Source organism: Culex pipiens, chromosome 1, assembly GCF_016801865.2.
Source record: "Culex pipiens pallens isolate TS chromosome 1, TS_CPP_V2, whole genome shotgun sequence".
Classification (NCBI taxonomy): domain Eukaryota; kingdom Metazoa; phylum Arthropoda; class Insecta; order Diptera; family Culicidae; genus Culex; species Culex pipiens.
This window is the reverse complement of record NC_068937.1, coordinates 135,270,541-135,283,493: the sequence shown is the minus strand read 5'-3', so window position 1 is coordinate 135,283,493 and position 12,953 is coordinate 135,270,541. Positions and strand designations below refer to the sequence as shown.

At 42.4% G+C, this 12,953-nt stretch overlaps 2 protein-coding genes across 3 annotated transcripts in view; both read right to left on the bottom strand.

Annotated features, from left to right (window-relative positions):
* Positions 1 to 12,953, bottom strand: part of LOC120418386 (uncharacterized) — a 67,509-nt gene that overhangs the window by 32,071 nt on the left and 22,485 nt on the right. The gene's annotated exons all lie outside the window — the stretch shown is intronic.
* LOC120418327 (uncharacterized) lies at positions 5,868 to 12,219 on the bottom strand. The gene is made up of 3 exons (XM_052711530.1): positions 12,156 to 12,219; positions 12,032 to 12,091; positions 5,868 to 11,970 (listed from the first exon to the last, which is right to left on the bottom strand). Exons 1-3 carry the CDS (start codon positions 12,208 to 12,210, stop codon positions 6,875 to 6,877), a joined length of 5,211 nt encoding a protein of 1,736 aa, XP_052567490.1. The 5' UTR covers positions 12,211 to 12,219; the 3' UTR covers positions 5,868 to 6,874.

Below are 12,953 nucleotides of genomic sequence, written 5' to 3'. Positions count from 1 at the left end.
ATAAAAAAAAATTCGCTCATAAAAATCGACGTAATAAAAGGCTACATCTTAAATAAATTTCTGTTATTTTGAATAAATGAAACGATTTGGATTGTGATTACGTTTTCACACAGCCAAATTTTGTTACAATTTACTTAACCAAAGTCAGTCGTTCTGACTTTTCACATCTCTCATAATTGTTCAACCGTTTTCGTTCGCCGAACCATCCCCCGCCAAACAAGTTCAACTCAACTTTGATTGCACTAGTTTGTCGATATTCCCGAATGCACCGACAATTGCTTTTCTTTTTTTTTTGCTCTTTGACGACAACAAACCCCAGAACAACTTGCCACCGCCAGTTCAGTTCAGTGTTGCCAGCTTTGTCCCAACTATTTCCAACCATCGACTTGTGGTCAGGAAGGAGGAGGGTCGTATAAAAATTGTCGTCTCAGCCGTAATGAACTTCCTTGTCCCAGATTTTTCCACAGTCCACCACAGCCACTACTTGGCGGGGGAAAAAAACTTTTACAACTTTTATATTATGTGCTTGAATGGGGCGGTATGTTTTCAAAAGGTCGAAATGTCAAAAAAGAAAAAAAAAAAACAAAAATCTTTTACCACATTAATACAATGTTTAATTTAAAATTATTAAAAATAAAACTTTTTCAAAAATATGTACATTTTAAAAAAAACAGACGGGATTGTCATACCGTAGCAACCGACGCGGACTTCCGGTTCTTCCCCGGGTTGCATGCAGCCATGGCCAACTTGGCCGACGAATGGGACGCGAAGCGTCCTGGCGACGACAACTGTGTTGTGTAGGTATGGTGAATGTAATGTAAAAAATATGAAATTATTTTTTCCTGCAATTTGGCCGTTGTCGTTTGCATGAAGCGCGCGCGTTGGGGTGCATCAAAAGTTTTCCACTGCACGTTTATGCAAAGTTGCGGAGAAGTTAGTTTTGACACTCTGCATAAAAAGAGAGTTAATATTATTTCAGAAGAGTGGCAGTCTCTTTTAAGGTGCTGTCATTTGTTATATGGTATTTTTTGACATTTAGCTTTTTTATAGAAGACGCCATTATGGCACCTTAGTACACGTTAAACCAGTTTGAAGGTTGCCAGTTTTCTCTTTACAACTTCCGACAGTGCATGCAACATTTCACTCCTCCTAAATTTTCCAGAGATCATTCCGCGAACTCGCAAGCGCAAAAAAACGTATACTTTTTTAAGCTTCAAGCGAAATTTTATTGCTTGCTTTCGGATGTTTATGTTGTTGCTGGCAAGAGTGATGGTTTTCGTTATTCAAGCTGTCTATCTGAAGCAGTCTTTTTTGCGCTGCAAAATTTCAACACGCGGATGAAAAGCTCCGACGCTGCTGAATGGTCCTTGGAAATGTGTGGACTTTGTATATTTATGCATTTACACACACAGTCAGTGTGAGGGGTGGAATCACTACGTCTTTTTACGATGATGCAGCTTCGCGGCATAATGTGCTGTTAGAGAGCTCGTGCACTTAAAGCATGTGTATCCAGTGAAAGTGGAATTTATTTTGCAAGCAGTGATGCCAGTTTCTGAAGCAAACGCGATTATAGTACATCAAATGTCAAAATTCGATTTTTATAGCACCCTAGAAGCTGTTTGAAAAACATATTAATTTTAGAGCAAAAGCAATTATGGCAACTCTGTCACCTCTCGAGTGGCATCATTTGAATATTTCTATTTAGCATTCTTGAAAAGGAAAATTCCTCCTCGTTCGTTTCTTCCTACAAAATGTTTACCCAAAGAGTTAACCCACCCCGCTTGGGCATAAAACCCCCCTCCCCCCATTTCGTCGGAGGATGTGGATGTGAAAATGAATGTTTTGTAAATGATTTTCCAAGTGCTTTCCCTCGGAACGACCGGGCAGGCAAAAGAGCCAATAGAAGTGCTCCAGCACTCTTTGCACGTGTACGTGAGTTGATTTTAATACCAAAAGCTCTCTCCCTATCGTTTCATATGGATTTCGTGATTGTATTTTTCGCTGTTTATGTTCTTTTTGCTCTTTTCGCAAGATTGAGTGCTGATTTATGTAAACTGCTCGAAACTTAATCAAAATAGACGGGAAATGAATTTGTAGCAGCTGCACGTGCTGAAATCGTGCACAATTTGAAAGCGATTTTGAGTGATTTGACGGGAGGTTAAGAGAGTGAACTTTTGACGTGGAGCCATAATGGCGGATGCCATAAAATGTAATGCACGGTGAATTACTCTGAATGTTTTGAAATCAAATTTACTCGAAAAAGAGTATTGAGGAAAAAATGCACAATTCATGCTCAAATTTTATTTTAAAATAGGAGAAATTTGCACAGAAATCATCCTGTTTTAAATTTCAAGACAAACATTTGAAAATGGCCTAATATTTCATATTAGTTTATTTTCAAATGGGATATTTAGGTGAAAAATAAAAAATTTCCTGTTTCCTGTTTTTTGAGACAGTTGTCAATTTTTTTATTTTTTTATTCTGAATAAATATGTTTGAAAACAATATTTCAAACTTAGACGACCTGGGCACAATTGAATAAAAACCAATAAAAATCAAACTTTTAATGGAATTTAAACTTAAGCTGAATTTACCTCTTACAATTTATTAAATCTTTTTTTTTTCATTTAAAAATAAAGTGATTTTTTTCGATTGATTTTTAATAGTTTTTTTCAAAGATATGGGAGCACTGCCAAATATTTTTTTGCCCCCTGTTAGATCATATCTGGAGCAACATTTGAAAGGGGCGGTACGACATTGCTCTTACGGCCTTTCGTCCAATTTAAACGCGTGTAATGAAAGGCCGTAAGAGCAATTTCGTACCTCCCCTTTTAAATGTTGCTCCAGATAACTCAAAATTTGTTTCTGAACATATTTAAAAAAATAAAAATGTTAGAAGTAATTTTTTAAGCAAATCGTTTTTTTTGTGTAAAAATTTGTATTTTTCGAAGTTTACCTTTTTTCAGAATCACATAACCTCAAACATCGCCAAATTTATCAGAAATTCCGTTCTAAAGATACCGACTCGACAAAATTTAGAAACCATTTGTGTTTTGACAGCGGTCAAATTTGTATGGAAACTTGTATGGAAGCATCAATGACGGGTTCTTTGGTCATAGGGAAAGCCTCTACAAAATTTATAGCAAATAAAAAATACAAAAAATATTCGTTGGTCGAAATTTTGAAGAATTGGGTATTAGGTTCAGTTTTGTGGTGAATGTCAAGTGAAATTACTCCAAATCTGACACTTGCCTCAGAACTCATTTTTGAGTAAAGTACAACTAAGGAGTTTTGCACATTTTTTTTGTTTTTTTTTTTATGTCAAGAAGAGACCAAGCAAATAATGTCAGTGAGCCATTTAGATTGTTTTGCTTGAAACACCCTCATCCAAATTTACTCATAATCTGTTTTCAAAAAAATATTTTTTTAGTTGATGATAGGAAAATGATCTTGAGGACCATACAAAAATTATAGGCTATTTTAGAAAATTTTGATTTTTGAATCATATATGATCCATCAGGCCCGAAAGGGTTAAACCAAATTTTCTCAAAAAAATAGTAACACACAAATCAAATTTAGAATACTATCACCCAGTTTTGAATTAATTGAATCGCTCAATTTTCACATTTGCTTAATAAATAAATTTTGGGTAAGTTTGGTTTTTACAAATTAAGAGTAATTTTGGACCGAATGAACAAACCATGATAAAATGGGTTTTCTCCTGAGTTTTTTCATGACAAACTGCAAAAAGAAACCAGAAAATTCCAACAGAAGTCGTCTCCATCAGTGAAACGTTGAGAAAAGCCAGAAGACAGAGCTCCATAGCAGACCATGTGACAGACGGTGAATTCTTGACTTGATGTTGGGAAGGTGGAAAAAGGATGAAAAACAAGAGCGATATTTTTTCGCGAAACATTTTTCCCCGCCCGTTCCGAAAGTTTGCGCCAAAGTTGCGAGCGCGTGTCAGAAAATGTTATGCTTCAATTTCCGCTTGGCGGGAAAAATGTGAATGCATTGGAGAGATTTTTTTTTTGGTTTAATAGAATGGAAATGTTTTCAAAGAATTTTGTTTTGATGGTTCCATATTGCTGCTCAAAATCAATCGTTGAAAAGATCACTTGAAGAAAGTCAAATTATTTTTTGTCATTAATATGTTGAGATCAGTCGAAATATCTTAAATCAAGACAAACAAATTATTGCTCTACATTTGAGAGCAAAATTTGTCATGAAAACTGGCACCACTGCTTTGTTTGAGTGCACTCTCATACAATTTTACTAAAATTTAGTTAAAATTGGAACATATGTAACAAACTCTAATTAAAATTTATGCATTCAGAGTCTACCCAAAGTTGAGTGCTTCTCGCAAAATTTCCAGTGATATATTTTTAGCAACGAAATTTTTGGACAATGTTGCCAGCAAAATGAAGTTTTTAATGGGAAACGTGAAATAATAATTTCATGTGGTGAATCTGTAAAACCAGAAAATATTTTCCGGTAAGGAAGGCTAAAACAATTCCTCAAACAATCTCACCAAAGCATTCCAACCACCACGAATTTCAAGCTCGCGCTTTTGAACATTTTCCCCCCCAAGAAACAACTTGAGAAGCTCATCTTGGCCAAGAAAATCGTGAAATTCTCCCCCTTGAGGCATTGTCTTTACAGCGGTCCCATTCTCCGACACAAAAAAATAAACAAAGAAATCCCCGAAAATTGCTTCGCACGTAAATTTTTTTACTAGCCAGTATAATTTTATTTGCTGTGCGTATTGATTTCGCAGATTAATTCAGCCGAATCGTTTCGTGACGAGGGAAATTTTCAGAGGGCTTGGGTCTCCTCCTCCTGGCTTGCAAATTGGAAACTGGATACACTCCGCAGAAATGTCCCCACTTCCCTCCCTGGAAAAGGGGCCCCTCTAGGCAGTTGAGGGGAAATTCTCAGGCAGTTTATTGATTTTTATATCATCGAGTCTCGAAGAGTCCTTGCTTAGAATGTGACGTGGGAAGAAGCTTTCGTGACTTGGCATCGTTGGCGAGGGGAACAATGATGGACGAATCTTTCCTTGGGGCACTTTTTAAGGGAGCTTATCTTTTCGGAGTTTCCCTTTTCCTCCCTAAAAGAGCCGTTGAACGAGGGAATTGTGTGTATTTTTTGTGGATGGAGGCGTTTATGAGTTCGACGAAATAACGCAAACATCATGTTCGAGATTTGGTTGGATTTGTTTTGCTGGAAAAGTGGGAGAAAAACGAAAAAGTTTATCCTCTTTGAGGGTATTACTGTGGAGGGGAACAATCCGAAGGAAAACGACTGCTGATTGAAACCACAATTGAGGTTGTGATTCCTTAAAAAGTTTAAATTGGCTTTAACTTTTTTAATTTGTTTGAAATCTTCAAAGAAAATATATTCTGACAACACTTCCATCGACAATGTGTCAAATACACTGCTATCGTGAACTAGGTAATTGAAATCACGTTTGAGTCAAATTTTGTCAAAACAAGACTTAATCAAAAATGAGTTTGACTGTCCGGCTGAAATTAAACCAAATCTGACATTTGCTTTGAACTCTGTTTTGGGTAAGAACAATTTTTTCAACAATATTTCAACTGGCGAAAACGTCAAAGTGTTGCCAAATCGCCTGAAAAATTATTACTTCAATCGTTAAAGGTACATTTCGTTACCAAATTCGGCCCACAGCTAATCACCGAAAAAGCATTTTCAAAAAGGCATTCATCACCACAACTCTTCTCCATTTCATCACTATAATCATCATCATCATCTTCGCGGTGTAAGCCCCTTCCATTATTGCGTCGTACATAACCGCAAACCTGGGCTGCAGCGGTTTTCCGACCAAAAAAAAGTTCAAGATGGTATGTCAGAGACATAACCGAAAGACATAGGACAGTACAGGGCCTTAAATTTTTATTAAGATTGCTGATGTTTTCGGATTGATAGTGAAATGTAAAACCAGATTATTTTATTTTGCTTGATTGGAAGATTGCAGAATAACTCTTTCGTGAATGTTTTGGTGGTCCTGAAAAGGACCGTTTAATTTTTGCCCTGGAATGAAGAAATGAGATTAGGCTTGATCCTGGCTGGGTCCATCAGCGGTGTTCCAAGAGGGCGGGGGGATGGTTTCCTGTTAATAAACAATTGATTATGGTTGAATGAATCATTAAATACGTTAAATATATGAATAAAGTGGGAAGGAGAAGGCGTGGCTGGAAGGGGGAGGGAAAGAAGGGAGGGGGGGGGGCGGTTGTTTGGTAGGTTTTAGTGTGTAGTACAGTATGTTTTCGGATTGATAGTGAAATGTAAAACCAGATAATTTTATTTTGCTTGGTAGAATTGTTGCAGAGTAACTCTTTCGTGAATATTTTGGTGGTCCTGAAAAGGACCGTTTAATTTTTGCCCTGGAATGAAGAAATGAGATTAGGCTTGATCCTGGCTGGGTCCATCAGCGGTGTTCCAAGAGGGCGGGGGGATGGTTTCCTGTTAATAAACAATTGATTATGGTTGAATGAATCATTAAATAAGTTCAATATATGAATAAAGCGAGAAAGAGAAGGAGTGGGTGGAAGAGGGGAAGGGGCGGTTGTTGGGTAGGTTTTAGTGTGTAGTACAATATTGTTCTGCTTCTTAAAGTAATATTTACATTTCATTTGGTTCCTGATGTAGTGATGTTAATGTTTGGGGGGAGGGGAGGGGTCAGTGTGCTTAGTTAGTGTTTACAAAAGTTTTCTGGTATACTTAAATTAATGAGTTTACAGTTCATTTGTGAGTTTGTGTTAGTGTAGGTGTAACTGTTAATTTACATTTCAATTTCTTCTTGTAAAATCCGATGATAATATCGTCGTGTCCGGCTTTGAACGTTTATGGATCAATGCAACTGAGATGGCTCGGGTTCTTCAGTTCGTAGTACAGACAGCATGGGTCTGTGGTAGGAAAAATAGCATACATACCGCGAATTGCTCGCCACATGTATGCCTCTGGTAAATGTGAGATCAAGGACCGTTCCACGATTTGTGGTCGTCTGTCTCACGTCGTTAGCTAAGGATAGTTGGAAGTGCTCGCCCATAAACTTAATGAATTCGACATTTTCTCGTTTGGAAACGTCGACATTAAAATCACCGGTTACTACCATTGGCAAACCAGTGCGGGCAGTCTGGAGCAACTTCCGTGCCAAAAACCAACCTTTCTGCTTCAGTGTGGTTCCTGGGATGATGTACACCGAGAACAGCAGTACCTCAGTGCCCATCACATCCACTGTAGCAGCGCAAACGTCACCGTATTTATCTGCCACACCGAAAAGTTCGTCTCGATCTTGACTCACCAATTCGGGAGTATACGGGACTGCCATGCTGGTTTTGGTCGTCGTCTTTCGATAAATTGCCACACCGCCAGATCTTGCGTCATCCCTTTTGGACTGGACAACACAAGTGTAGCCTTCAATCTCGACCGAGGAGTTATCATCCAACCACGTCTCGCTTAGGGCCAAGTAGTCTACACTGGTCAGTATGGAATCGATCGATATATCCTGGTGATGAGCGCTCAAGCTTTGGACGTTGATTGTCATCAGGGTGCATGCTGGTCCACTACTCGCCAACACCTCAGAAAAATCGTCTCCGATCGTTCGATAACGGTTATTCCTCAAGCGCTTGTATTCGTCCCGCAACTCACGCATCGCTGGAGAGTTGTTTGCCTTGGCGTGGTGGAACACAGGCTTTTCCTTAGACGGATCTAGGGAGGGATTGTTCGCGTATGTCAAGTAGAGTCCTTCCAGCGAAGTAACCCGTGACAAAGCAACGTACACCAGCCTTTGCTCCTGCGAGCGACTGTACTGGTAAACGACCTTGGAGAAAGTTCCACCTTGTGACTTGTGGATTGTCATGGAACAGGCACTCGCAATCGGAAATTGAATCCGCTTGCATTTGATCGTACCTCCAAGAGCGATGTTCACGTGCTGCTTCGTGATGGGGGTCCAATCCTGCTGCAGGAGATGGGGTCGGGCGTTAACGACTGCCTGCGCCTTAGATCTTGCAATGGTTCCGATTTTCTCCGTATCGAATTGCAACCAGAGTCTGTAGATCACTTCTTCGCCGGCGTCGTTTTCCCGCATCTCCACATACTTCAGCTCGCCGATTGCTCCGTTTACCAGATTATCATCGCCATCGATGTTGGTAGTGATCATGTAGGGCTTTCCAATGCAAAAACGAACCATATATGGCAGCCCACTCGTTTGGGCTGTGCTCATTTTATGTAATTTCGTTCGTGCACTGGTTGCCTGAGCGGATGTGCTGTGACCTGTGATCATATCGTCGGCAAGACAGTCCAGACCCTCGAGCCCACTCAACGCTTCTCTGTTGAATCGATCGACATCAACGTTTTGATGGAACAGCCAAACGGCGTTGGGAGCATCCCGTTGGCAGTCCTCCACTGACTTGAACCGACTCTCGATCAGCGTCTTCTGTTCATCCGTCAGTTTCTTGCCTTCCCCAATCGCGGTGAGGATGGTGGAGAACACCACATCGGTCTGACGCATGACCTGATCCAACTCGTACAGTCGGATGTAATCCCACAGCCAAGATCCACCAATCGAATTTCTCGGAGCCTTATAGATTGGTAAAGCATTGACTGGATTCAGCTGATGTAAATCTCCGGTAAACGTAACGTTCTGGTTAGCGAATGGGTGAAGGTGGTCCAAATGAATATCCTGCAAACGTATGTGCATTGTTCTGAAGTTACCTGCGCTAAGCATACTAACTTCATCTACAATGTGGAGCTTCACGTTCCGGAATTCATTTCGGTACGTCTGCAGCCATTCAGGGCTAAGCTTTGAGTCACTCTGGCGCGATATTGCAATGCGGTAGGCACGATGGACCGTAACACCGTCAATGTTAACGGCGGCTTTGCCTGTCGACGCACATGCAATATACGCGTTGTTGCGAGAGTTGTGACCTTGGCTGTACCGGTTATAGGTTTCCATCATCAGACGCAGTGTGAACGTTTTACCACTACCCGCTGGTCCAGTCAGGAAGATCTGCATCGCTGGAATTTCAGGATCAAAGCTCGTCAGTCGATGGATGATGTGAAGGATCAACATGCGCTGCTTCTCGTTAGCCTGCCGCATCCAGGCACAGTAGTCAGCTTTTAGCATGACATTCGAACGTTGTTTCACAATCGCTCGCAGTGCAGAAGTCGGCAGGTTTTCGATGTCATCGTTGTTTGGCTGCATGTCGATGCTCCTCACGTACTCGTTGTGCTTCTCCGTGGCGGCTCTCTCTTGCTCGCCATCGCCTTCCTGTGCGATTATTCGGAGGTATTCCTCAACGGTCTGCTCCAAATTCAACTCACAATCGTATTCCTTACGTTTCGCGATGAGCTCTGTCTCATGCGAATCGTACAATTGGAGGAATTTGTTCTGGTCCAGCAGGTCGACTCGTTCATTCCGGAACGGCAAAAACAGCAGCACTGCCTCTCGCTTGTACTCGACCATTTCGCTCATCGGGTATCCTCGCCATCGCAGGATTTTGGCAGTGCCTCGCAGCTTGTAGCTGTTTTTGGTGCTTTTCATCGGTGCATACCATGCGACGAAATCAGCCAGGCACACATCCTCCAATCCATCGCGGTCCTCATACTTCTGGACGATGTTTCTGGTCCACACGTCCGTTGAGTCGTCGTCGAGTCCCTCGTTGTCCATCTGCTGGTGTCGCTTCCGGCATCGGGTTCTCTCATTTGGCCACATTGTCGGCACAAATTCGATTTTCCGGCTTGCTTCGGACATTGGTAACCGGAGCAAGATCCACGCTGCTTCCTGTGAGCACATCTCAACACTGTTGAGTACTCTCACGCCCAACTTCTTCAGCAAGCCTTGATAGTCGTAGTCGGGATACTGCTCCTGCAGCTCGAGAAGCTCTCGGTGAAACGCGCTGATGCCTCGATTTGTCTTGTTGACGTAATCAACCAAATAAGATGCGCACGAGTACTCGTCCATGATGAACTGCAGATCACTGTTGGAGCGAAGTACACCGCCAATCCAAACGTTGAATGGATTCATGTAGAGCTGATTCATCGGACGCTTGAAGAAGAACGCTGGTCGCTGTAGCCATGCACGAATCACTTCGAGGTAGTATTCCTCGGTACACTCACAATCGGCCAGAAAGTCTTCGAGAGTTTCGAAAGTCTTCGTTTCCAGAATCTCACGAAACTCGAGAGCACGTTTCTTCAGTGCAGAACGACGACTGTCATCAGCCGGAAGGGGCACCAATACCCGATCCTCGTTCATCGGCCAGTACGGAATGTTGAAACGACAACGTTTATCGTTGTGTTTGTAACACGTACGTGTGTGAGCGTGCTCTTGCTTCTTGCCAAGCAGTGGTCCCAACCAACGGAAGGCATCGATGGAGCAGAGAGTGTTGATCATTTCAATGGTGGCGGGCATGTCCTCGGAAACGTCCTCACGAGGATCGTTTGCACACCAGAGCATGATGTGGGCATGCGCGCTACCACGTTGTTGAAACTCGATCCGCTTGAAGTAATCCACAACGTAGTATTTACCAAATGGACTGAACCGTTTGGACTTCAAGATGCGCATTATGACGTCAACAAGCTTGTCGATGTATGCAACACACGTCACAGGATCTTCAACGACCAACTTTGCCTTTTGAAACGCGCTTAACTCCGACAGCGGGTCGGCCAATTCAAGGTCATCGTAGTCACTGGACAATTTGTGCAGCACCTTCAACAGTTCTTCCCATTGAGTTTCACTGGCGCTCAAGGTGAGAAACATTGTTGGTTTACCCAACTGTCGAATCATGGCGAAGAGGTCCTGTTTGCGTCCTTGCCAGTACTGCACAGAGTTCGGTATCCCTTTGAAGAAAGCCAAGCCAATCTCCATCATATTCCTCTGGAACTCTGGATCGCTGAGCTGGGCACGTGTGACGTTATCTGTTCCCACAGATTTGAAGTGGCATTTGAGCCCTTCAATCATACGGCAGTATAACACCTTCATGGCCATGGCCAGAATGTGATCTGGACGAGCACCCCGCCTGTCAGCTCGCCTAGCTTCACTGCTCGCCTTGTTGAACACAGTAGCTTGTACGCCTTGCTTGATCGTTGTCGGGAACCCATAGTATATGTCGGGATTACTCAACTCCTCGGCATTCTCATCGTACAAAATACTCGAGGGCATTCGGTTCATGGTAGGGCAAAGCTCCAGGTACATGTCTTCGTTCCACATCGCAGTTTGTTGCATGCTAGCCAACAGCTCGGCTTCATCATCGATGATATCCAGTGGCATTGCTTCTTCCGCCCGCGAGGGACCCTCCTGTGGATCTGCTCCGAACGCATTCAATCGTTCTTCGTCAAAAGTAATGCCCTCACGTTTATACAACGGAGTAGTTACGAGATACTTGAGCCAAGCATAAACAGTCCCCTTGCAAACCCACCCCGAGTAATGGCTCGATTTGTGTGCAGTGTGCTTCTTGAAGCTCACATTAATCGCACAGTCATTATCAAGATCGCGAGGAAGAACCCGAACCATCTCCTCAACGTCTACCGGCACATTGATCACCTGCCCAATGATACCATAGTTGCCCAAAGCATGACACAGACGACGAATCACCAGAAAGATGAAACGGGGAGAAATTAGCCGCTTGCTGATCATATCCAGTTTGGGAAGACCCGGTGGTATCGGCGGGTAAACAAATCCGTTGCTTTTGGACAGGGTTGGGACCTTTCCACGATTCAAGCTGCTGTTGCAGGTTTGGCACACCATGAAACCTTCGGTTGAATCAAAGTCGCCGGCTTGTACCAGTACATTTCCTCCAGCTTCAGTGATGGGCTTCAAGTCGTTCTTGAACCAAAGTCTGTCGCAAACGCTGCACACAGCACCAAACGAGTTCTCAACGAAAAGCTTACGGAACTCAAGAGTGGCCCTGTCGTAGTTCGGTTTGCTTGCATTGCGAGGACCTGGCTCTGTGAAACACGATAGAGTTGACCCAAACCTCGAAAACTTCGCATAAATTTAAAGACCTACCCTGGCTTGCCCCATCTGAAATGCTATCCGACTGACTTGGTGCAGAATTTGATGGCATTTCTAAAAAGTTATTTTGCATGTTTAGTAAATTTTTCACAATAACACAATGTGTTTAACGTCTCACCTTCTTCATCAATCTGCACCACCGGATCATGGAGGCTTATTGCGTCTGCCTCCATGGGCGGAGAAATCCCTAAAAAGTTGCATATACATATATTACTGTGAGAATTTAAAATTTAAATGAAAAATCGCATAAACTTTGCATTATTCATTATAATTGCACTCTCAGAATTCCCCCTAAAAGGTGCTAAAATCTGTTCACAAAATTGGTATGCCTCTCAAGTTGTCGGTTCGTACTACACTAAAACTAAAACCCCCATTTGCGTTATTTTATTTGGGGACATAAACGAGGAGAATGCGCACATTGAAAGCGTTATTTTGTAGTTTAAGTTTGGAGGTTTCTTGTTTTTGAGCTCTGCCACAAATGGTTTTGAGTTTAAATCAGGGTTCGTTAAACTAGGGATCATTTACCGGGGCAGCGTAAAACGGAACTCTAGTGTATTTGATTTTTTTCCCTTTGCTGAAAACTTAAGTTTCAATTTTAAGAATGAACGCAAATGCTTGTAAATTCATTCGTTAAATTTCGTTGATATATAATAACCCCAAAAATTATAAGCTAATATTAAACGCAAGCCAACTGGTTCTAACTTCATCAAACATTGATCACGTCAGAACTTACCGTGCACGGGATTTTCCGCTACCAAATTGTCCGCGAGTCTCCGTCCACCACGCCGTCGCCTTCCAGCAACGAAACAATCATCCGTGGTCTCGCCTCCTTGGTCGCTCCGACCGAACGTGTTTTGTCCAGTCCGCTTCCTCCTCTCCCGGAGCCGTCTCATACGTTCGGCAGATGTGCTGCCGG

Coding starts and splice junctions, on each gene's coding strand:
- LOC120418327 (XM_052711530.1), bottom strand. CDS start 12,210: ATGGAGGCAGACGCAATAAGCCTCCATGATCCGGTGGTGCAGATTGAT. Junction 12,092..12,155: donor GGTGCAGATTGATGAAGAAG/GTGAGACGTTAA, acceptor ATAACTTTTTAG/AAATGCCATCAAATTCTGCA. Junction 11,971..12,031: donor TTCAGATGGGGCAAGCCAGG/GTAGGTCTTTAA, acceptor CGTGTTTCACAG/AGCCAGGTCCTCGCAATGCA.